The sequence below is a fragment of the Vitis vinifera genome, chromosome 6, assembly GCF_030704535.1.
Source record: "Vitis vinifera cultivar Pinot Noir 40024 chromosome 6, ASM3070453v1".
Lineage (NCBI taxonomy): Eukaryota > Viridiplantae > Streptophyta > Magnoliopsida > Vitales > Vitaceae > Vitis > Vitis vinifera.
This window is the reverse complement of record NC_081810.1, coordinates 5,433,781-5,458,168: the sequence shown is the minus strand read 5'-3', so window position 1 is coordinate 5,458,168 and position 24,388 is coordinate 5,433,781. Positions and strand designations below refer to the sequence as shown.

The following is a 24,388-nucleotide window of genomic DNA, read 5'->3' as shown; positions in this document are numbered from 1 at the left end:
GGATTTTTTTCCTCCAATGGGCACTACAAATTTCTTCAAGTATACTCTCAATTTGAAGCTTTAATCACTCAAAACCTTTCTTCAATAAATGAATAGAAGCACATTAAACCTAACTCAATAAATTAACGAGTACAAGGAAAGGCTAGGATGAATAATAAGGATACACTAAGATGATTTGAAAATAGAAGTTTAATGCACTAAAAAGAGATATGAGAGCGTTTAAAGTGAGAAACTTGTAGCTAAGGAGTTATGAACAGGTGTTCTCTATATCATAAATGAAGTTAAGTGCTCAATCTATAAGTTTCTAGCCTAAGACACCAAAAAGGACTCCAACAAGTCTTTCTCAGTTGAGCTCCAACTTTACCGATTAACTAGTCGTTAAACATTCAATATATGGTAGGTGACTGTTGGGGCTTAGTCAAACTCTAACTAGGAAAACAACTTTTATGAAAAAGAGAGAAGGTTAATGCACCCTTTAATCGAGAAAGAGTAATCGGCTTGATCGATTCTCAACCGACTTAGCTGGTTGGGCTTACCCTTGATCGATTAGCCAAAATTTCATCTAAAAGCCTATCTTTTTCATCTTTAAGAACTTTAAACACTTAGGCAACACTTTAAGTACGCATATGACTCTCAAACACATGATTTTTGCCTAAGGTTTTGGATTAAAACTCGGTTAAAAAATATATGTCTTTTAAAGTTTAAAACTGAGTATGAAAAACATGCACATATTGAACTTAAAAACCCAAGTGAACATCTTTCAAGGATTCCTAAGCTTGAATGATCTCTATGCACACTAAGTTTTACACTTCTTTGATCCTTTGATAATTGTCTTATGTCTCTTTGATCATTTGATGATTATCTTGATTTTGCTTTTGATTTTTTTGAATAAAACTTGAAACTCATCTTGATCTTAAAACATTAGTATACTAATCATGATTTGTTATCTCAAAATATTCTTAGAAGAACCCTTGGACTAATATTAGTATGATTAAAAAAATAATAAAATTATTTAACTGAAATTTGTTTTCATTAATAATAATATAATACTAGTAACATACATGATAATGCAATGATAATATTAATATTTAATAATAATAATAATAATAAAATTAGTTTCAAAATGAGAAATAAATCACAAAGAGAAAAATAATGACCTAATGCAATAAATAAATAAATAAGGTACAATATAAAGTTATTATGAAGGTTAGAGAAATGTAGGACTTGTTTGGAAATATTGTTGAAAATTTTAAAATTGTTTGAAACTCCTTTATTATATTTTCTAGAACAAAACTTCATTTAGAAATTTAGAATATTTTTCACCTGTTTTTTTTTTCAAATATTTAGTAAAAGTTATATATTTTATATCTTTACTTTATTTTTACATTTTTCATATTTTTATAATTACTTTTTAAAAAATATTTTTTTCAAAATAGCTCAAATATATTATAAGAAAATATCATGGCTTGTTTTGATCACTCTTTTGAAAAAAGTTATGGAAAATAGTTTATTAAAAATATATTTTATAAAATAAAAGTCTATTTAAAACCTAAAATATTTTTAAAAATAAATTTTATATCCACGTTTTATATACTTGTATAATTATTTTTTTAAACATCAGAAAACAAGTAAAAATAATTAAAATATATCATCCGAAAACTTCTTATTTTTTTTCTTAATAACAGAAAACAAAAAATATATTTTAGTTATCAAATGTATTTTTTTTATATACAAAAACCTGTTCTGAAAAATAGTTTACTAACAAGCCCTATGCTTCCATAACAAGTTTTTAAAATTCTTTTCTCTTTTTTATTTTTTCGAAAACATGCTTTCAAGTCTAAAATTTTTATTTTTTTATTTTTTAAAAATAAAAAATATATATATTTTTTAAAATAGTCATCAAAGGGTCAAAAATTTGATGACCCGTTTTAGACGGTTATCACCACTTGCAAGTTACAACCCTTTTGAATGATGACTTTGGTTCTAACAAAACAAAGCCTATCGCTATCAAAGGGAAAAAGGGTGGCTCAAGACAAGATAAGCCCCTATTATTAATATTTTGATAGAAAAATAAAGGTAGCGTGAGGCATGATTGTACTAACCTATTCGTTGTATTCATCTCGCATAGCGTTGATGAATTCAAATAACCCAACGTTGTCCACCCCAATATTAGGATGACAGCAAGAACCCGACAGAATGGGGAAACAAGATCCGGGTCCCAGTATATGGGTAATGGATATGGAACTGAATCCACATGGATTGGACTTCGTGGATTTTCCGTGTGAGGCCCACCACTTTGATATTAAAATCTGGCCTTTTTTTAACACCTTTTAGGCTTTTAGTCTTTTACACAACCACGCTTCTCTCTCTCCGCCCCTTCCGTTATCTTCTCACACCTTTTCTGATTCTATCCATTCCTCTTTGGACAGCCGTTGCCGTCACTTAACGGCCACCTCCAACGATTTCGTCAAATCAGACGGAATCCGTCACCCTCTCTTTCCACACCCCTTCAATCCGTCTCTCCCTATTGGAGAGGAGGATTGCTTGTGAAGATCTTTCTTCTTTGTGGATACCAAGCTGTTTCTCAAAAGGTAATCTTCTCAGATCCCTTTTGTATTTTATCCACGCTGTTTTTCAGAGATTTTTCGTCCAGTTTTCCTCATTTTCTTTGTTTTCCATTGTATAGGTTTTTAGAGTATTAGTTCGTTGTTCTTGTTTGGGATTTTCCGGAATTTTCCGCTTCTTGCTTTCTAGTTCAATAATTGTAGTATTCTGTGTGTTGTTGATTTTGGAGTTGAAGTGGTTTTGAGTATGGCTGTAATTCAATAAGTGTAGGGTTATTTGGAAGGGAATTCATTTTGAGTATGGGTGCGTTGGTGTGAGGTGCTTTTGTTGGTATAGCGGAAAACTTATATAAAGGGAAAATATGGGAGAAGATCTCCTCACGAGCTTGTCAATGGAAAATCACCATCCATCAACGCTATTATCCATGGATTCAAGTTCAATTACTCATGAAGAATTGGAAATGAATAGGCAGATGATCCTTTCTAGGCCTCCTGATATTAATTTGCCCCTGTCTTCAGAGCGTAGTCCTCCGTCACAATCATGGAATACAGACTCTTTTGACATGCTAGATGTTGGCCTTGGACCTCAGGTGAATGAGCCTGATACCCTACTGAATCATACTAAGGTTGGGCGTAAATGTACCAAGAGATTGGATAGTGTGTGGGGTGCTTGGTTTTTCTTTAATTACTATTTCAAACCTGTTTTCAATGAGAAATCAAAGAGTAAGGTTGTCCGGGATGGTAGTGGGATTTCTAGTTTTGACAAGTCTCATCTGCAGCTTGAGGTTTTCTTGGTGCAGCATGATATGGAGAACATGTACATGTGGGTTTTTAAGGGAAAGCCTGAGAATGCGTTGGGTAAGATGCAGTTGAGGAGTTATATGAATGGTCATTCTCGCCAAGGAGAGCGTCCATTTCCCTTTAGTGCAGATAAGGGTTTTGTTCGATCTCATAGAATGCAGCGGAAACACTATAGGGGTCTCTCCAATCCTCAGTGTGTGCATGGGATCGAGGTTGTTTCATCACCCAACCTCATGGACCTCAATGGAGAGGAACAAAAGAGGTGGGTAGAACTCACTGGTAGGGAGCTGGATTTCTCAGTCCCTCCTGAAGCAAGTGAGTTTTGTTCGTGGAGAAACCTTCCGAGCACAGAATTTGAGCTTGAGAGAGCCCTTCCTTCTTTAAAGAACAACCCTCATCCCCAGCCAAAGAAATTGCTCAATGGTTCTGGTTTGAATTTGTCAACTAGACTATCAAACCATGTAAATGGTGGTGGAATAGATCTCGTCACCATTTGCAACAAGCGGAAAAAGGATTTTTTCCCACATGGGAATGATGAGGATTGTTATTTGCTCATTAATCAGCATTCTAATAGGGTTCAAGATACAGACATCCACTCGATTGAGCTGCCATGGTTGAACAAGTTTAGTGGCGTAATGAGGAATGTATCTGGGCCTGTTACAGCAGCAAAAACTATTTATGAGGATGAAGAAGGATACTTGATCATCATTAGTTTGCCCTTTGCTGATCTTAAAAGGGTGAAAGTTACTTGGTGGAACACACTCACTCATGGTGTGGTTAAGATATCATCTGTAAGCACGTCATGTATGCCCATCATCAAGAGAAACGATAGAACATTCAAGCTCACTGATCCAATGCCTGAGCACTGTCCACCAGGGGAATTCATTAGGGAAATCCCACTAGCTACTCGAATACCAGATGATGCCAAGCTAGAAGCATATGGTGATGAAACAGGTACAGTTCTTGAAATACTGGTCCCGAAACACCGTGTAGGGCCAGAAGAACATGAGGTTCGTGTTTGCCTTCGCCCTCACCTTGGCGGGAATGAGCTTTTGTTGTCTTGAATGAGACATTAGTTGGAGAAATGCAAGGGCAGCTGTCAGTGATCAATCTTCTGTTGCTTACTGTTTATTAAAGAAAAAAACTTAGAAAACAAAATTCACATTTTTAAATACCACATTTCTTCTCCAATTTTAGACTCAAAAACTGATTGTTTTGGTGTTTTCTTACACTTGGATGGCTTTAGTCTGGGACTGCTTCCAAGCTTCTAGGTTGAAGTTAAGGTTAATGGTAAGGATTCTGCTCACTCATTGCTCATATGCTTAATGCCATTGAGTTTTGGAATCAAATTGATGACACATTTTCATTTTTCTGTTATTCTAGATTTTTGGAGACCTTGGCTATATTGTTGCTGACCGATTTTACTGCCTTTATTAGGCATTAGCATTGTGATAGATGATTATTTGTGAACCTAAGAAGGGGAAAGAATTGTACTAGTCTCTTTCTTGTTGTAGTAGTGGCATTGGATGTAATTGCTCCATCCTCAAGTATGAAATAAACAAGTGTTTTTACTATGGTGAGTGCATTGTTCGCTCTACTTTCAAGTCAATGTGGTTGTAATCATAATATGCTGTAAGAATTTGAGCTCTCTAATCTTGTTAAGCTGCTTAGTTCAGAAGTTATTGGTTTCTTAACTCATTTCTTTTTGTCTTTCCAAATATCTTATCTTATAGCAGTGACCCATACAATGGGATCCCTCGCCAATTACAGACTGCCCTATCATAGTCTTCTTGTTTTCAGTTGGAATGATTCTAGATTTTACATATCCCTCTATTAATTCAGTGTACAAAAGCCCATCATTATGCAAAAAATATATTGCATATCACTGAGTCTACTGGAGAAAAAAATCAATAAGAATCAATTCCCTCTGAGTTTTAGATAGACTGCAGTATGTTGTCTGAATGCCCTTTATGACTATTTTGTGCTTGAAAACCAATTCAAGGAAAATTGATTTCTGGTTCAAGATGGAATGATTTCCGGTTCATTTTATGTCTTTTTAAGTGGAAAAAAAAGGTGAAAGGTCAGTAGTTTGCTGAAACAGAGCAAAAGCTATAAGGTAGCTTCAAAACAGAGTATTCCTTGTCCCCCAAATGCAATTCACTGTTCCTCAGAGGCGAGCTATACTTGATCTAGAAATGCATAATGGAAGTTTACACTTAGAGAGGAACTTCTTCAATTTATTAGGCTAAGAGCAGAGGATATGAAGGCTAAGAGAAGGAATGACTCAGAGAAACTGATGGTTGGAATTCTGGTATATTGGTTGTCATTCTAATCCAGCCCCTGGAAGATTGAAGATGAAATACAAAATGCCCAATTGGCTGTCACGTGGTCCTTATCTTCGTCAATGAACATTTTAATAGGGTGGATGAGTTTTTCCCTCATGCTAGTTTTTAAAGGATGCCTCTACTGTTAAGCTAATAGCAATTGCGAGCAAACCTTCAAATTCTAAGATACTTTACAGATAGCTCCCCTTGTGTGTGGGATGGAGGTAGCCAAGTGTATTTGTTTTCAAATTGGTTCGATGATTGTCAATAAAATGAATAGCTAAAGGCAGCAAAATAGTGAAACTGAGGCATGATTGCCGTTGATCCGATGACGGCCACATTAAGCAAATGAGATCCTGCAAACATGTGGTGAATGACATAACAGTATTCGCACCTAGCTATCTATTCTAATCCAATGAAGCTTCGATGTCTTTTCTAATCAAACGAAGCTTTGATGTACATTGCTTCCAATTCCATTTTACTTTTTATCAAGCTACCCTCAATTGTAAATTGCTTTACATCAACAGTAACGCCCCTCCTCCTTTCCCCGTCAAACCTCTTAAATTAAATCAAAATGATAAATGTATGACCTACTAATATTTTTAAGGATATGTTTGGTTTATATTTAAAAAATGATTGATTATTATAAAAAAAAATATATAAAAAATCTAATATAATTAAAACTTAACACTTATAAAAATAATGAAATATATTTAAAATAACATATAAAAATAATTTAGTAATTTTAACTTTTTCTTTTTTTTTTTTGAACTTTTCCTTTATATTTCTTTCCCGATACCCAACATCTTTCTTCGAATCTTCCAAATCCCTTCCCTTGTACTTCCTCTCAACCTCAAATTTTCCAACAACTTCCAAAAACCCTTCTCTCAATTTTTCGAACAACTGGACGCCTTAGAAAATAGCATCCCTAGTTGCTTAAAATGGCAATTCCTAATTGCTTCTCTGCTACTTCACATCTTATAGTTCCTAACTGAAGAGAAATTAGCACAGTGTGCTCAAACTAAAGAGCAAAACCACTAAAAATCACAAAATTAGTAAAAATCCTCCGGCTGAAAAGCAAGCAATTTAAGCCAAACCAAAAAAGGACTAATCCTTTGGGAATTGTGAACTTCGGACAGCCGCTTTCGTTCGGGATATAGTCTCAATGGTTCTACTGGAAGGCCAGTACTCACCACCTTTTGGGTTCTATCATCAAAAGTAAATCCATGCAACAGAAGACTGAGAAACTGAGAAATGAAGGAGACGAAATTTTACATTGAGAAAACCATTATCATCATCATATACACCAAAAAAGGAAAGACAACAACATCATATATGTAGACAAAAACAGACTCACTCCATATTTCCAAACTTGAAGACCTTTAACAAAACCAGGAACATCTTAATCTAATCAACCTCCTCAATCTTAGGTCCTGCACCACTTCCACCAGCACCTCCAGCAGAAGGACCATCCTCGTCCATGGCCCCACCAAAATCGCCTCCACCAGATCCCTGGTACATCTTAGCAATGATGGGGTTGCAGAGACTCTCCAACTCCTTCATTTTGTCCTCAAACTCATCTGCCTCTGCTAGCTGGTTTGCATCCAGCCACTGGATTGCCTGCTCAATTGCATCCTCTATTTTCTTCTTGTCTTCAGGTGGGAGCTTGGCGCCGATCTTTTCATCCTTGATTGTGTTCCTCATGTTGTATGCATAATTCTCCAATGCATTCTTAGCCTCCACCTTTTTCTTGTGCTCTTCGTCCTCTGATTTGTACTTCTCCGCCTCCTGTACCATCTTCTCAATCTCTTCCTTGGAGAGCCTGCCCTTGTCGTTGGTGATGGTGATCTTGTTCTTCTGCCCAGTCGTCTTGTCTTCAGCGGAGACATTTAGGATGCCATTCGCATCAATATCAAAGCAAACATTGATCTGTGGTACACCTCTAGGGGCAGGAGGAATACCAGAGAGCTCGAATTTGCCCAACAAATTGTTGTCACGGGTCCTAGTTCGCTCACCCTCATACACCTGGATCAACACACCAGGTTGATTATCAGAGTAGGTGGAGAACACCTGCTCCTTCTTGGTGGGTATGGTGGTGTTTCTCGGAATCAGTACAGTCATGACACCTCCGGCGGTCTCCAAACCAAGAGAAAGAGGGGTGACATCCAGCAACAGAAGGTCCTGAACCTTCTCATTCCCTTCACCACTCAAAATGGCGGCCTGAACTGCAGCACCATATGCAACTGCCTCGTCAGGGTTGATGCTCTTGCACAGCTCTTTCCCATTGAAGAAGTCCTGCAACAGTTGCTGGACTTTGGGAATCCTAGTAGACCCACCAACCAGAACCACATCATGGACACCGCTCTTGTCCATCTTAGCATCCCTCAAACACTTCTCCACGGGCTCCATGCATTTTCTGAACAAATCCATGTTGAGCTCCTCGAATCTAGCGCGGGTAATAGTTGTGTAGAAATCAATACCATCGAACAGAGAATCAATCTCAATTGTAGTCTGTGCAGTTGAGGAGAGAGTCCTCTTCGCCCTCTCACATGCAGTCCTCAATCTCCTCAAAGCTCTTGGACTTCCGCTAATATCCTTCTTATGCTTCCTCTTGAACTCCTGAACAAAATGGTTCACCATTCTGTTATCAAAGTCTTCACCGCCCAGATGAGTATCACCGGCCGTAGCCTTAACCTCAAAAATGCCCTCCTCGATCGTGAGGAGTGACACATCGAATGTTCCACCACCAAGATCGAAGATGAGCACATTCTTCTCGCCGACACTGCTCGCTTTCTTGTCGAGGCCATAGGCAATGGCAGCGGCAGTAGGTTCGTTGATGATTCGCATCACATTGAGGCCAGCAATAACTCCAGCGTCTTTCGTCGCCTGCCTCTGCGAGTCATTGAAGTATGCAGGGACTGTAACGACGGCGTTTTTTATGCTCGTGCCTAGGTATGCCTCGGCAATCTCTCGCATCTTTATCAGCACCATTGACGAGATTTCTTCTGCCGAAAATTGTTTCTCTTCACCCCTGTAGTTGACCACTATCATTGGCTTGTCTCCAGGACCAGCAATGACCTTGAAAGGCCAGAGCTTGATGTCGCTCTGAACCGAGGAATCGCTGAATCTCCTTCCAATCAAACGCTTCGCATCTGCAGACCACAGGATCAAAACACACAGTCAGAGCATAATCTAAATCCCGATTTATTCCATTAAATAATTCTCATAATTCGTCAACCATCCCTTTACTTAACAGAAAATTCAGGAACCAAAAATAAAGCAAAAATTTTGAAATCTTTATTATCCATTCTTTTAAAGTGAATATAAAACAATTGCAAACTTTCTTTTTCCTCAACTTTCTTAGCAACCAAACAAATCACTAAAACTCAAATTGAAAAAAAAAAAAAAACACTGTCAATCGACAGAGAGCCATAGGCTTACCAAAAACAGTGTTTATAGGGTTCATGGCGACCTGGTTCTTGGCAGCATCACCGATCAAACGCTCCGTGTCAGTGAAAGCAACATAGGAAGGCGTAGTCCTGTTGCCTTGATCATTAGCTATGATCTCAACACGGTCATGTTGCCACACCCCCACGCACGAGTAAGTCGTTCCGAGATCAATTCCGATCGCAGGACCATCACCTTTTCCGGCCATACTTCACCAGATCAAAGAAAACACCACAGAGTAGCAAGGAAATCGAATTTAGAAAACGAAAATTCACAGACAGGCTTTGCAGTTATCACTTCTTGATTGAAGGAAAGCAGAGGAGACAATAGCTTATAAAAGAAAAGGCTTCTTTCCAGAATGTTCGTGTTGTATATTGTGAGCCGTTGGATGAAAATATGTGGACGGTGGTTTGCTTGTCTTTTAGAGTGTTCCCGCTCTTTCTGATTGGTTCCAGAAAATTCTTGTGCCTTGTGGAAAATCACGAGCGTGTTAATTGAGCCGAGTGAGCATCTCGCGTAAGCTTCCTAAAAGGTGGCCAATTGGCTGCCGCCTTTACAAACAAAAGCAATGGGAGACGCATAACGCATCAAGGATGCAACCCATCAACTCATATGCTGGATTTTTTTTTAAGAGTATGACAGTTTTAAAATATAATTCCTAAATTATTAGAAAAAATAATTTCAAATTTATCATAATTTTGTTCAAGTAGGAAAGAGGAAATAAATTGGAAGTGAAAAATCATCTCTTTAAAGACAATTTAAAATATATATATATATACAAAAAAAATCGTATTTCCAATACATAATTTCAAATTAGAAATAAATGAAATAAGAAATCATCTCTTAAAGAGACTATTTTCAAAAAATAAAAAATAAAAAAAATTAAAAAGTGAGAAACCATTTCTTCAAGCGACGATTTTGCACAAAAAAATACATATATGTGAGACTCACTTAAAAAAAAAAAAAACTACCTAAGTGGGAATCTACAATATATATATATATATATATATATGCATGTGTGTGTGAGAGAGATAAATTGTCTTTAAAAGAGACGATTTTTACGTGACAAATCCACAATACAAAAGTGAGAAATTCTCACTTAAAAAAAAAAACAAAAACAAAACCTGAAAAAATCTACTTTTTTCATTCTTTAATTTATTTAAACAATAATACAATTATTAAAAATATATATTATAAAATTAATTAAATTTATTTACTAAATTTAATATATAAATAATATACTAAATTTAATATAAGATAAATACTATTTATACATTATTTTTTTCTTTCACTTTGGAATTTAAAAAAAAATATTATCAATTTTATGTGATAATTGAGTTTAAAAAAATTGTTATTAATTTATTAAATAAAAAATATAAAACAAAAACGTTATAAATTGTCTCTTCAAGAAACGATTTTCCAAAAAAAAAAAACTTTAAAAATCCATTTTTTCATTCTCTATTATACTTATACAATAATACAATTATTAAAAATATATATTATAAAATTAATTAATTTTATTTACTAAATTTAATTTATAAATAGTATACTAGATTTAATATCAGATAAATAATATTTACCTATTATTTTTTTCTTTTACTTTGGAATTAAAAAAAAAAAAAAAAAACTAAAAATACTATCAATTTTATGTGAAAAATGAGTTTTAAAAACAAATTTGTTATTAATTTATTAAATAATTATTTACAAAATAAATAATTTTATTTTGTTTAATTTTTAAATTAATTTTATTATATAAATTTTAAGATTAAAAATATTAATCTTTAAGTTAAAATTTCATTGTAAAGTGAATAAAATATAAAAAAAATAAGTTAAATAATTTTAATTGTTCTTAATCTTCAATTTTATTTAAATTAATTCAATTAATTACAACTAATAAAATTATTTTAGTTTGATATTGTTTTTTATTTATAAGATAAATGATATTTATCTTTTTTTTGTTTATGTGAAAATGATTTTATAAAAAACAAATTTGTTATTAATTTATTAAATAATTATTTTTAAAATATGGTACCTATCAAACTTACAATGTCAGTCCTTGAAAATGTACGATGGAACACATTTAATTAGAAAAATAGACTTGTTTTTACGCTCATAAGTGATTACCAATAAAGTAAAAGTAGTTGAATTTTATATTTATGAGTTATACTTCCAATTGAGAAACTCTCTCAAACACGTCTTCCGCATATTCCATAAACTCATTCCCAATTTTTCCCTTTGTTCCTCTCAATTTCCCACTCCAAAAGCCTTTTAGTCATTAGCCCTTGATCATAACTTCTTCTATGAAAGCATGCCCACTTCTTATCTCAATTTCTCATGATAATAATTAATTATATTATAATATATATTAAATTTGTTTTTTTTTATTTTTTGTGGAAATTGTCTCTTCAAAAAAACTATTTCTATTGCTTAAATTATTATTATTATTATTATTATTATTATTATTGGGGAAATTGTCTCTTTTCCAATTAATTAATTTTTTATTTTTTATTTTTGTGAAAATCATCTTTTAATTTTTATTAGATTTTGATGAAAATCGTATTTTAAAGAGACGATTTCAATTTTATAAATCATTTTTTAAAGAGACGATTTAAAAAAATAAATATTTTTTTTTTTATTTAACAAAAATTATCGTAGATTTGAAATTATTTTTTCTATTACAATAATTTAAAAATTATTTTTTAATATCATCGTACCTTCATAAAAAATCCTCGTATGCTCTACCCCACACCCCCGCAGGTATGGAGATATTTTGGTCCTTCGGAAGTCAGCTGGGCCGTAATGAAGCCATCCCAAGTTCCCAACCCAATTAAAGACCAGACCCGTATTCAAATAAAATTAAAAATTCCTTTTAATTTCTACTTATTTTTTTCACCAAATTCTTTGAAGTGAATATTCTAAATTTCTAATTGCAACAAAATAGATAATAATAATTATTAAAATCTATTCAAAAAATTTAAATTTATTATTATTTTTTATTTTTGAAAATAGAAAACAAGAATTATATTGTCAGCTAATAGAATTAGGATCCACAAGATACACGCCATCCTCCGGTGGCCTCTTAGCGTCCGTATATCTTTTTCCCAAATATTTGCGTGTTAAATGACGGCAGAACCCGCTTCACCGCAACGTGGAGCGTTGTGATTGGCATGCTTGCATATTCAGAAAGAGACGCGGTGAGAGGATTTTTGGAGATTATTTCGTCCTTGCCAGAAATATTGAGGATAATACTCAAAAATTTTCTCACCATCTCTCCCCCACTGCCCAAGCGCGACTCCTCATCATCTCCTCATGAGGAGCTGAATCCAAACCCTAGAAACCTTCACCACAGCGTCCATGGCGAGAACGCTAATCTCTTCTCCACCCTTCATCGGGAAGCCACTCCCTTCCCTCAGCTCTCGCCATGGCCTCCTACACTCTCTTCCTCACCGTAGACTCATCTCCACCAGAGTCAAATTCAGTTTACATGACCTTCCTCCTATTCACTCCTTAGATTCTTCTTCGATTGATTTTGCCGGAATTGTTAGCCGAGCTGAAAGCTTGCTCTACACTCTCGCCGACGCTGCAGTTTCTGCCGATCCGGCTGCCGCTGGACCCGCGTCAGGCACAGCTGATGCTGCAGTGCAGAAGAACGGTGGGTGGTTCGGGTTTATTTCGGAGGGTATGGAAGTTGTTTTGAAGGTACTTTTGGATTTAGAATTGAAATTATAAACATGTTTGATATTCGATTCCTGATAATGATTATTATGGGGCGTGTTTTTGTTAATAATTTTTCTTAAATCATTTGGTTTAGTGGTGTTTTGCTTGCAGTGAATTGGAATTGATTTGGGAATTCCATTTCTGTTTGAAAGTGTTGTTTTTTGTGGACTTATCGTGTATGGGATCTAAATTAAAAACAAAATTTATTAGTATATGAAACCAACGTAGAGCAAGATAGGGCCAAGCAGACTGAAGAGGGTTTTCCCTGAGGGGGGTGATGAAAATATCAAACAGATGGTGGAACTCTAATTGGAGCCTTCGATTTGAAGTCAGTGCTACCAGGGGCAACCTTAGCTGAAAGAATATGATGTTGTACAACAATTGGTTTATTTTGGAAATACACGCAGGAAGACAAGAGGAGAGTTAGATCAAAGAAACACTTTTAAGGTTCTGATATTGCTGGTTATCTAGTGTTAATACTACTGGTTATCTAGTGTGTGTTTATTCTCCTTTGGACTTCTAGATTGTGGTTGAAAATTTTCAGTAGTTTGATGATCCTATGCTTCTCAAGTGTATTTTATGTGTATTTATTGGAATAATGTATTTATTTTACTTGTATCAGGTTCTGGAGGATGGCCTAACAGCAGTGCATGTTCCCTATGCATATGGATTTGCGATTATATTGCTCACTGTTATCGTGAAAATTGCTACATATCCCTTGACAAAGAAGCAGGTGAACAATTATTGTCTTTATCATTAAGGAAGAAAACTTATAGAATGATGATCTTTCTACCATTCTGTATAGCAAAGGCATAAATTCCTAAAATAGAGACTTAACTATTTGTTTAATTTTATGCTTGATTACATTGGCTCATCTTAGCCTTTTCCTATTTTGTTATCTTCATTTTTTTATTTATAGTATTTTCTGTGTGCTTATCCAATATATATATATATATACTTGATTTTGGTGAAATAAAAAATTGTTCTGAGAAATTAACGCTACGTTGTCTGTACCTGAGAAGCAAGATGTTTCATGTCCATCATTCCCATGTAATATTGACTTCTGCTGATGACACTGTTGGTGCTGTTATATGATGACATTTGTTGTATTTGTATGTAGGTTGAATCAACACTGGCCATGCAAAATCTTCAACCAAAGATCAAGGCCATTCAAGAAAGATATAAGGGCAATCAGGTTGGTACATCCTCAAGGTTCAATTTGAGAAAGTACCATTTTCTTTTATCTACGAGTGTACAATCATTACATTTTTTATTGACAGTGAAAACTGCACTCATGAGGAAATTAAGAATCTGATTTTTCTGGAACTCTGGTTTTGAGATGTTTCATTTGAGTTCAAAGTTTCTTAAATAATATATCAGTTTCAAGTTTCAACTCATCTCCTTGATTCTAACACTTATTCAATGATGCTTAGATCATTTTTTCTGGCAAAATATTTTATTTTCATGCCACATTTATAAAAGAAAAGAACTAACTAAATTGATTTATAGGCCTATTGTTTCTCCTTATGATAGGTACGGAAAGTACTGGTAAATTAATTGTATAAATTATGTTCAGATGACCAGTAGAGCATGCATATTGTGGGAAAAGAGGCAATGAAATCATTGACATGTTGCAAGCCACTTGAGGGCATCATGTATCTTCAATGCTGTACTATTGTATTAGCTGCTAAAAAGAATCATCAGAATGCTAAATGAACAGAAAAGTAAACAATTTTTCTTTTTTGCCTTTTTTACCACCATGAAAAATAATCTAATGAATAACGATCAGATGGAACCACGTAGCCTAACAAAGATTTTTGGAAGGGAATTTTTTATCCCCACTTTTATTTGAATGCTATGATTTAGCATGTGAGATGACAGAATTGGGATGAATGGCAGATGGAGCTTAATACTTAATATTGGAGAAGGATTCATGTAGCCAATCATTGGGAATTGGGATTTAAGGTTTTGTTGAGCTGAGTTGAAGGGGGAGGCCAATGGGAAGTAATCTTGGATAAGCTGCCTGGACCAATGGTATTTTGTTGCATTTGTGGGATTCTGTAAATCTTGAGCTTTAATGGCTTTTGTTTTCTAAAATTCAAATTGAAAGTTTAAAAAATTAAAGGTGTAAAAAAATGAGGTACATTCTCAATCTCCTCCAAAAACCCAAAAAGCCAGAACCAAAAGAAGGTCCAATCTTCAAATTACATGTGCATGAATTTTTCAACTTTTTCACAGAAATTGAATTGCAAAATTGAAAAAGACATACAAAAACTTAAATTCGATATTCTCCCATATTTGAGGATCATGGTGGGTGGATCTTATGCTAATAGTGTTTTTATGAAAAGTAACTGCTAGAAAATGAGGGGACCATATTACATTTGTGCTTGGCACTGAATTTTTGTGGTACCTGGCAGTGACTGTTTCTATTCTTTTTATTAAGAATTTTGTATTTGGTTTTGTTCTTTCCCTAGGTGAGTAGATATCCTGGTGCATTACACCCATCAGTGCATAGTTTGACCCCAATTAGGTTTTAGTTATGTACACCCTGTCACTCCCTCTAAATCCCTAAGAATTAACCAGCATTCAAGGGCTACTGCTCCTACCTAGGATAGCAGCCTGAATGTAAGCACTTCCCTTGTAATCCCTCTGGAGGGCTGCTGGTTTGCATTGAGTAAAACCACTATGGTCTGAATACTAGAGTTCCACATGTTCATGTCGAATGAAATTGTAAAATTGTTTCTTCAGGTTCATTTTTTCTTTGGACTCAAGAAAGAGAGAGAGCTTTTGTTCATTTGTAATTTTTCTGTTACAGTACTCCTTCATATCTTTTTCAGAAGAATAACAGTTGGCTTTACCCTTGAATATGCTTTTCTCTATTACTTTTATTATATGCCAGATTTGAAAATGTGGTTTGTAAAGTTAAAATCTATGATCAGACTGTGGTTCTGCTTTCATTTGCTTCCTTAACAACATTTTGGCCCTTCCGTTCTCTTCCTTCTTTTATCTTCTCTTCAGGAAAGAATACAACTGGAGACATCGCGGCTTTATAAGCAAGCTGGGGTTAATCCTTTGGCAGGTACGTTTACAGTCTATCATCTTTAATTTTATTATGTGGATCATGAATTTATGATATTTCTATATGGAGTTGGTTGTAAGGCATTTTAAAAATGAATTTTATTTGGTATAATCTTGCCTTTTTGTAATTTCCAGAGCACAAGTATTTTTGTCCTTAGATTTTAAACAGATGGGAGTTGTATGCTTGGTTTGTAGGATGTTTTTCCTTTAAACCTTTCTTTCCACTTTTCTTTGACTACTGAAAGTATATCACTCTAAGCAATTGATTGAGTATGAAGCTCCCATTCTAGATAGTGCAATTGGGAGTTGCTGTCTTCTGCTTCACAGGGATTACTAAATAAAATGTCTAGAATGAATTTTTCAAATGAGTTTTACTTTATGATATATATTGGAACTTCCTGTCACAATTAATTGTTGTTATTTATGTTAGCTTTGCACTTTTGCCTTGGATGAGCGGCTGCCAAAACCAATGGAAACGTTCCATCTTTACTTTAATAAACAATTGACAAATGATCCAACTTTTAAGGGTTTTATATTATCCAAGATAATGTAGTTCTCATATGTGGTTGTCAGTAGTTTCTCCTGTAATATGCCCTTATACATGCATCCTTTTTGTAGGAATTTTAGCTTTTATTTGTTCTCCTTTTTATTTAAGTTCTTGCTACTGTCATCTTTCTCCATCTTATTTAATGTATTCCCATTTGCTAAGAATGTTATTATGTTGTTGATGCACATCAACATCTAATTTGTCCATGTGAACAGGATGTTTCCCAACTTTGGCCACAATACCAGTCTGGATAGGTTTGTATCAAGCTCTTTCAAATGTGGCAAATGAGGTGAATAAATATCTCATCTCTCTTATGTGATGTTGACGGTTGGATTCTAATGCAGATTAAATTGTTTATGCTAACTATCTCAACCTTTTTACTCAAAGGGACTGTTGACAGAAGGGTTTTTTTGGATTCCCTCTTTGGGTGGGCCAACTACAATTGCTGCTCGACAAAGTGGATCTGGCATTTCTTGGCTTATTCCGTTTGTGGTAATCAAAAATAATTACTGGGACTTGTGAAGCTAACTGATATCTCTGCCGCTTCTCAACATATGTAGTTATCTTGCATCATTTGTTATGAACCTCATGGAAAACAAGGCTAGACACATATGTACCTCTTAAGTTGAAGCACATCTCTGCACAAGCCGATACATTGTTTTGTTTTCCACTCTCTTTTTAACCTTAAAATGAGACTGTTTTAGTAGAGTAATTTGCAAAGGTGAGGAGCTGGGTTTCTTTCAAAAAATTTCATAGAATAGCAGAAGTCCCATTTTCAGTATGTAGATAATACAATTTTCTTCTGGCTTGCTTCTGAGGATAGTCTGAGAAACTTTGGACTTTCTTTTTTTTTTTTTTCTTTTAATAAAAAATGATTTTGAATCACCCGAGCCAAATCCAGGTCACAGGATGAGTACAAGAAGAAAAAACAAAGAAAACAAACACAAACACTGCAGCTACCAGCCTTAGCTCCTAAAGCACTACATGGTCTAAGAACTTCCAAAATAGAAGAACAGGAAAATCCTGTGGTCTGAGCAGACCAAGCCATCAAGGGTTTAAAATAGATTTATCTTAATTCCAACACCAAGACCTCATTTGACCGGCACTGAATGGATAATTTCATAATTTTTTGGCATTTTGTAAGGCTAATCTCACATACAATCCTACAGGATGGCCATCCACCATTGGGCTGGCAAGACACTGCAGCATACCTTGTTTTACCTGTCCTCCTTGTCATTTCTCAGTATGTTTCAATGGAGCTGATGAAGCCACCTCAGGTAAAGAATAAGTCTATTTTCTGATCATTTTCTTCTCTTTTTGTTTCATTCCTAGTAAAATTGGGTTTTTTTTTTTGGCAGACTGATGATCCATCTCAAAAGAATACACTTCTTGTTTTCAAGTTTCTTCCACTCATGATTGGTTACTTTTCTCTATCTGTCCCATCAGGATTATCAATTTACTGGTTAGTTTCTGATTAACTATTTTTGTCTTTCATCCATGTCTTATGCTACATTACTTGGACTTAATGAACAGGATAATCTTAGAGAAGTACATGCATTGTGTGTTTAAAACTTTTGACTTGGTATGGACCAATCAGTTGACATCAGTACCCTCATGCTTCCAAATATTGATATATTGCGTAGGATCTTTGGAAATACAAACGTCCTGATGTGCCATTTCTCTGGCATTAAATTTATTTATCATCTCTAAAATCATTTCTAGTGAAGTTTTCAATAAAATAAAAATAAAATGCAAAATATTTTCAGAGCAAGTTCTTCGATTGTTAATCCATAAGATGCTTTGCATGGCTGTTAGGTTCACAAACAATGTACTGAGCACAGCACAACAAGTATGGTTACGCAAATTAGGTGGTGCCAAACCTGTTGTGAATGAGGATGCAAGTGGAATCATTACTGCAGGGCGTGCAAAAAGATCAGCTTCTCAGCCTGCAAGGGCTGGTGATAGGTTGGTTTTGTATTTTATAAAATCTTTTTACTTATTTTTCAGATGCTTCAAAAGTGTTCGTACTGACAAGATGGCAATTGAACAGGTTTAGACAACTAAAAGAAGAAGAGAAGAAGAAAAAAATAAGCAAGGCATTGCCAGCAGAAGAGATTCAGGCTCTTGCATCTGAATCTGATTCTGATGAAGGTTCAGATGAAGAGACTAAAGACAAGGTAACTTTCTCATTGTCTCTTATGTGACCTTTTGCCATGCTATTATTAGTCCTGTCCTCCAAGGCTATTATTTATTATAAAATCTCTTTTTTTTTTTAGTTCTTTTATTTATGGTTTGAGTCAACAATAAAAACAAAAAGTCTCCGCATTTCCATGAGCATAAAAATCCTGCATTTGACAGAGGGACCCACAACTGGTTGTGCCTGATTGTTACCATATGAAAATTTTCAATTTTCTTGGAGTTACCATGGCAAAGAACAGAGTAGCATGTTAAGGTTCATCTGGTTAGTTTATTTTTTACCGGGTGGATTTTTTTCTGTGGGACCACAGAATGGAAGATTGGAACCTTGCTTGGATGTTGTATGTTTACTGGGCATCACCAACCTGAGTGTTCTTTAATTATGCATTTGTGCATCTTCTGAAGTTTGTAATTGAAACACGAGTGTATAAGATAAGGAAATGAGGAAATGCAAAAGACTTTTTCATCTTTGATGGAGTCATAGAACATGCACTGTCTTGATCATCATCACTTGATACTGCCACTTTTTGGTGGCAGTAGAAAGTAGGTTCCTTTGTGGCACCTGAAATTAATTAAGTATTTAATCTGAATTGTTGTGCTAACCAACAACAGCTGGATGATTTCTAATGAAGAGTAGAATCAATGAATTCAAATTTGAATAAGATTAATAGGAGTTTCATTTTTCACAAATTCGTGTCAGTTGTGTGCAAGTGTATGTGGAACACAGGTTATATGTTGAGTCTACCTCTCCCCAAAGAAGATCCTCACAGTTTTAGACTCCATGCTGACCTACCCTCCTATTCTAAAAGTTCTACCATGTGGAAGAATGATTGCTTCATGTGCATGTAAGATACATCATCTGATATACAGAAGAACCAAATTTCTCGCAAGTGTTCGGTGATGATGTCAATGTCATGATAATGATTCCCTTAATGTAAGATCTAGTGTGAATAGGAGTCCAAGTCTTCACCAGATTAGTGAAATTTATGTGAAGTTAGGAATCAGATTGTTTTGCTATTCAGAATGAAGAACTATCATTAGTCTATCTAAGACCATAACCCAGTTGTAATCCTGTCTTTGAAATTTGCATGTCTAATTTTCATGTCATATACAGATTTTTTACCACCAGAAATCTTGTTGAAACTAATTCAAGATCTCTAACAGGGTGATGATGTTTTAGAAGAGGCATATGTTTCTAGTGGTAGCAAACAGGTTCCACAATATGCTGGACCAAGGAGAAGCAAGCGGTCAAAGCGGAAGCGTGCCGGATGAAAAGATTGTATATCTATTTTTGTGTAGTTTCCGGTGAGTGCTGTATATGACAAATTGTATTTTTAGTTAATATATACGGCCATTTTTATGCTGGCTCATTCATTTTAAGACTCCAGTGCCCAATCATGAAAATCAGTTGTCTAACACAGAGATTTCCACGTTTTGGTTTCTTCTTCCATGGTTTCTGGACTTGCACCTCTACTCTAATTTTTCAGCAATTATATGAACTATAGAAGCTTGAATGTATTAACTCATTAAATAAGGAAAGTTTTACGTGGAAAGACATTGCAGCCAGTTAGCGTAGATTGTTTTCAACATTCCAAAAAGCTTTCAGCCTCTAACCAGCAGGAGATGGAAAATGATGAAAAATGTGTATCTCATCTCACTCGCAATGTATAATTACTCTCTCGCCAACACAACTTGATGGGAAAATTTTATGCTTGCCACCCTGTTTCTCCCTGAAAATGGGAAATTTTTTTACTCCATTGTCCTATCCTGAAACTACTTTCAAGACATTCAGAAGATGCTGAGATACCTGTTACATTGATAATTGCGCTGGAATGTTTAATCCTTGAAGTCTTTATGGAATTCAAAATTTCAAATAAAATTCAGTCCTTGTACATGCACAACACCCCAAAACAACGGTATTTTGAACTAAGAATATACCTAACCTCCTTGATCAGTTGTACATCCCAAACAATATTGTGACCTTCCGTTCTACAAATTATGCTGAACTAGTGCCCCCACTGATTCATGGCCTCGACGGTGGGTGTTGATTTCCAACCGGGTTGGGTCCAGATGGAGATTTACGAGTCTTCTTCCCTTTGGCCTGCTTGTTAATGTTCATCAATGTGATCAGCTACAAAATTCAGGTATAAGCCATTTATGGTAACTAAAAGAGAATATTGGCCTGGAAAAGAGTACTTTTCATACATACCGAAGTAGCAAAACTGAATCCTGCCGCCGCAGCTGCCGATGCCGACGCTTCTCTGGGTTTGGAACCAGCTAGTGGCAGCAATAGAGGTAAGATCTATCAGAACTTCTAGTTGCTAGAAAATACTAGAGTGTCTAGCTCTCTTCTTTTCCGTGATATTTCGTACAAAATAAGTTGTAGAGATTATGCCAGTGAAAAGAATTATTGTATTAATATGAAGAGAAGTTTTCGTGGTTGCCTGATTTCATACCTTGAACCTTGGTAGCAGCAGAGTAACGGTGCGGAGAAGCAGCAAGCAGGAGGCATGCTAAGAGGAGAGCGAAGAGGGTCTGTCTTCTCCCCATCTTCGACAGAAGCCGGTGCTTGCGGAATTGAACAGAGAAGTTGGAGCTTAGTGGTAGGGGGCTTTCAAGCATGAAGAAGCATTTCTTAAGTGGTACATGTCTAGCAATCATATCTAATCTTGAAACTTATGGTATGTTTGTTAAAAGTGCTCGGGAATCCTATGCCATTACTTACTGAATGATAAGATTAGGAATCTGGGTTTCTCCTCATTGTTGGTTGACTTCTTCTCTGTTATCATTGCATCCATGATCAATTTTTAAGTACTCTGCCATTATTTTCTTGTGAGTGCCTCAACACTGCCCACGCCATGGGATGGCCGGACCCCCAATGCATCTCATTTGTTTGCATTACATCATGTTTGTCTTTTGTGTCTTCTTGATCAAAATGCTTTAAACATTTTTCTAGCAAAGAACTAAATCCAGTGATCTCATATTTTTTCTGTACGTCATTTTCACATGGCCAAGAAAATGGTGGAATATTAGCGATCACCACCGTGGTCTTACAAAATTTCCTTCAATTTTTCCTTTGTCTTTTGTGACCAAGTCAGAGAAATATTATAGAACTACTTGTATTTGATAAATGTCTTATGAAATTTAAGAGTGGGGGAAATCTTTTTCTGTACGTCATGTTCAAATTAATTCTCACTCAAGCTTATGGTAGTAAACTTTCAGGATAACTTAGAGGCATCCACACATCTTCGTAAATGGGTGAAGTCTCCCAATTATATGGAGTATTCCAAGTAATTCTTACCAACTCTTTTGAGTAATATATCTTATATATAAAATATTCTAGGATGATGGGAAGCATAAGATTTCTAGAGTATATTAATAGGATGAAACCCAATTGATTAAAGTATTGTACCGAAGAATTTTCAAGCATTAAAGGCAAGAATTTCCAAAACATTTTAAAGTGTTTTTAACAATAAACCTCGAGTCTTTTAAAACTCTCTAGTATCGTTCTAAATCGGAAAAGGTTAACTTAGCAACATCAATTCTCTTGAGTGAATTTGAAGTGTCTTTAATAACACATCTTATTCTTTTAGAACTCTCGAGTATAATCTTTTTAAATCAGAAAATATTGATTTAATAACATTAATTGCCTCCTCCCATGTTTTTTTTTTTTTTTTTTTTTGGGTATGCTTGTAAGATGTTTTTGGTGTGAGTTTGGTGAGGTTTCTCTGGCCTTTATTCATTGAATTTGACTTTGTTTTATTGATTTAGCTTGATTGAACATTGATTTTCTCATATTTAATTTTTTTTTTTTATGAAAAATATGAAATAACATTAAGATATGAAGTTTCATGAGATGCCTTTATGCATGCATCTAGGTTTCACTCATGTACCTCAATGTCTGCATGGTTTACTACTAGTTCGGTATTAAAAAATGAGATGATTCGAAATCCGAGTTGTATGAATCAAATGAAAATGGATACGAGTAAGTTCTTTTTATATTTGTGACACATGATACCATGCATATTTTCAGAGGAAGAGCAGACAGTTCTGGGGTGGTATAGTAATCATTGAATTGTGGGGTATGTATCATGGGCCCAGGACACTTAGCTGGAGACGATGTTTTGCAAATTACAAGGTTTTGAGGTAACTGAGGTGAGCTTGGGTTTGTAGAATATACAGCCCTGTGAGCCGCGGGACTGATCATTTGAAGAACTGGACCTTTGGGCCTAAGTGCCTAACAACGTCCCAACAGAGAAAAATGAGGCCAGACTTTTGAGGAGCCCAAGATTAGTTGCGCATCACTGGGCCCATTGAAGGCTTTTTGTGAAAGATATTTGACTAGAGCAGCGACTGGGCCGCTGCTACCGCTGCTTTCTATTCCCAGAACACAAGAATGGGCCTCCACTTTCCAACGCTTTAGCCTATAAATATTTGTGTTTTATATGAAGAAATTTGGGAACGAAGGCCGGAAGCTGTGTGTGGGATTTGACAGGTATGATGGCGGGGGAACCACCCGAATGATGCCGCCACGTTATTTCCATAAAAAATGTGAAAGGTAAAATAAGTAAGAAAGCGAAAAAGAGGCCTGTGCAGATACGGAGGTGCAGGAGTTTCCTATGGGAGTGAGTAGAGATGGCAGAGGGACAGAGGCATCGGACAGTGTGTTCCTTATCCACTCTCGTCCAACGTGTTTGTCGTGACCATCCCACCTCGAACTCAACGCCTTAACACTGCCCATCACTGATTCACTCTTTGCAGTTACTGTAAAAGGGAGAATTCCTCTTTAGGATGGTCAAAATAATAATAATAATTTTATTATTAAATATATTTTTTATATTATCTATAAATAAATTTAAGATGGTTAATAATACGAGATGCTGACATATTATGGTAGGTATAAGTAATTAATAGTAGATTCCTAGGCCCAAAAAATTGTTATTCATTTTGAATTTTTTTTTAAAAACTGTAAAAAAAAAAATTTTTAATATCTCATAAATAAACACAGTATCATAATATTATTATATCTTTTTATATATGAAACATATAACTTAAAATTTTATTATCATAATAGAATAAATAATTATTTTTCATAAACACTTATCAATTAAATAATATATAAATATTTAATTAAATAACACACAACTATTAAATAAAATAACTCACAATTATTCATAAGATAATATAACACATGAAAAAATTAAATAAAAATAAAATAAATTATGTTGTAATATATTGTAACAATAATATATTTATATTATAAGTATAATATATTTATATTATATCTATATTTTATTACAAAAATGATAATTCTAAAAATATTTATTCATACCTATTAGTATTAACACATTGTATCAATATATTAATAACATTCATGCGGTGCATTGAAATTATTTAATAATTTTTGTATATATATATATAAAAAGACTTGAGAACCTCATGAATTAAAATTAGTATTTCATTTGGTTTAAAAAATAATTTATAATATAAATATGTTATGGAATATAGTATGATCATATAAAATTATCACTTTTATAAAAAAATTCAATTTTTTTAATTGGATTTTATTGTAATGTAAGCATATTTATATTGTAATTATAATATATATTTTTGTTGTACCTATATTTTATAATAAAAGTAATAATATTGGAGATAACTTTTTATACATCATTAATATTCAACATATCAAATGTATATTTCACTCCATTTGAGAA

The 24,388-nt window shown here is 34.6% G+C and overlaps 4 protein-coding genes across 7 annotated transcripts; 2 read left to right on the top strand and 2 right to left on the bottom strand.

Moving 5' to 3' along the window:
- Positions 1-2,337: 2,337 nt before the first annotated feature.
- Positions 2,338-4,939, top strand: LOC100243332 (uncharacterized). 4 transcript variants are annotated; one of them, XR_009465834.1, is made up of 3 exons: positions 2,339-2,591; positions 2,836-4,655; positions 4,749-4,939. XR_009465834.1 is itself a non-coding variant. In XM_059737453.1 (2 exons), exon 2 carries the CDS (start codon positions 2,927-2,929, stop codon positions 4,427-4,429), a length of 1,503 nt encoding a protein of 500 aa, XP_059593436.1. In that variant the 5' UTR covers positions 2,338-2,591; positions 2,687-2,926; the 3' UTR covers positions 4,430-4,939. The 4 variants fall into 4 exon arrangements, 2 of the variants coding, with proteins under 2 accessions (XP_059593436.1, XP_059593437.1); XR_009465833.1 differs by having other exon boundaries at positions 2,687-4,655; XM_059737453.1 differs by having other exon boundaries at positions 2,338-2,591; positions 2,687-4,939.
- A 1,998-nt stretch (positions 4,940-6,937) lies between these two features.
- LOC100265651 (heat shock cognate 70 kDa protein 2-like) lies at positions 6,938-9,521 on the bottom strand. Its single transcript, XM_002284027.4, has 2 exons — positions 9,131-9,521; positions 6,938-8,841 (listed from the first exon to the last, which is right to left on the bottom strand). The coding sequence occupies exons 1-2, from the start codon at positions 9,342-9,344 to the stop codon at positions 7,097-7,099; spliced, it is 1,959 nt and encodes a 652-aa protein (XP_002284063.1). The 5' UTR covers positions 9,345-9,521; the 3' UTR covers positions 6,938-7,096.
- Positions 9,522-12,289: 2,768 nt separating this feature from the next.
- LOC100260431 (inner membrane protein PPF-1, chloroplastic) lies at positions 12,290-20,054 on the top strand. The gene is made up of 11 exons (XM_002284041.4): positions 12,290-12,835; positions 13,476-13,586; positions 13,974-14,048; positions 15,872-15,932; positions 16,694-16,767; positions 16,866-16,970; positions 17,648-17,755; positions 17,837-17,940; positions 18,294-18,443; positions 18,529-18,655; positions 19,839-20,054. Exons 1-11 carry the CDS (start codon positions 12,491-12,493, stop codon positions 19,944-19,946), a joined length of 1,368 nt encoding a protein of 455 aa, XP_002284077.1. The 5' UTR covers positions 12,290-12,490; the 3' UTR covers positions 19,947-20,054.
- A 455-nt stretch (positions 20,055-20,509) lies between these two features.
- LOC104879552 (uncharacterized) lies at positions 20,510-21,335 on the bottom strand. Its single transcript, XM_010652737.3, has 3 exons — positions 21,131-21,335; positions 20,884-20,951; positions 20,510-20,805 (listed from the first exon to the last, which is right to left on the bottom strand). The coding sequence occupies exons 1-3, from the start codon at positions 21,333-21,335 to the stop codon at positions 20,698-20,700; spliced, it is 381 nt and encodes a 126-aa protein (XP_010651039.3). The 3' UTR covers positions 20,510-20,697.
- Between the last annotated feature and the right edge of the window lie 3,053 nt (positions 21,336-24,388).

Coding starts and splice junctions, on each gene's coding strand:
- LOC100243332 (XM_059737453.1), top strand. CDS start 2,927: ATGGGAGAAGATCTCCTCACGAGCTTGTCAATGGAAAATCACCATCCA.
- LOC100265651 (XM_002284027.4), bottom strand. CDS start 9,344: ATGGCCGGAAAAGGTGATGGTCCTGCGATCGGAATTGATCTCGGAACG. Junction 8,842..9,130: donor CCCTATAAACACTGTTTTTG/GTAAGCCTATGG, acceptor TGTGGTCTGCAG/ATGCGAAGCGTTTGATTGGA.
- LOC100260431 (XM_002284041.4), top strand. CDS start 12,491: ATGGCGAGAACGCTAATCTCTTCTCCACCCTTCATCGGGAAGCCACTC. Junction 12,836..13,475: donor GTATGGAAGTTGTTTTGAAG/GTACTTTTGGAT, acceptor TACTTGTATCAG/GTTCTGGAGGATGGCCTAAC. Junction 13,587..13,973: donor ATCCCTTGACAAAGAAGCAG/GTGAACAATTAT, acceptor ATTTGTATGTAG/GTTGAATCAACACTGGCCAT.
- LOC104879552 (XM_010652737.3), bottom strand. CDS start 21,335: ATGATTGCTAGACATGTACCACTTAAGAAATGCTTCTTCATGCTTGAA. Junction 20,952..21,130: donor TGCTGCTACCAAGGTTCAAG/GTATGAAATCAG, acceptor TGCTGCCACTAG/CTGGTTCCAAACCCAGAGAA. Junction 20,806..20,883: donor GATTCAGTTTTGCTACTTCG/GTATGTATGAAA, acceptor TGAATTTTGTAG/CTGATCACATTGATGAACAT.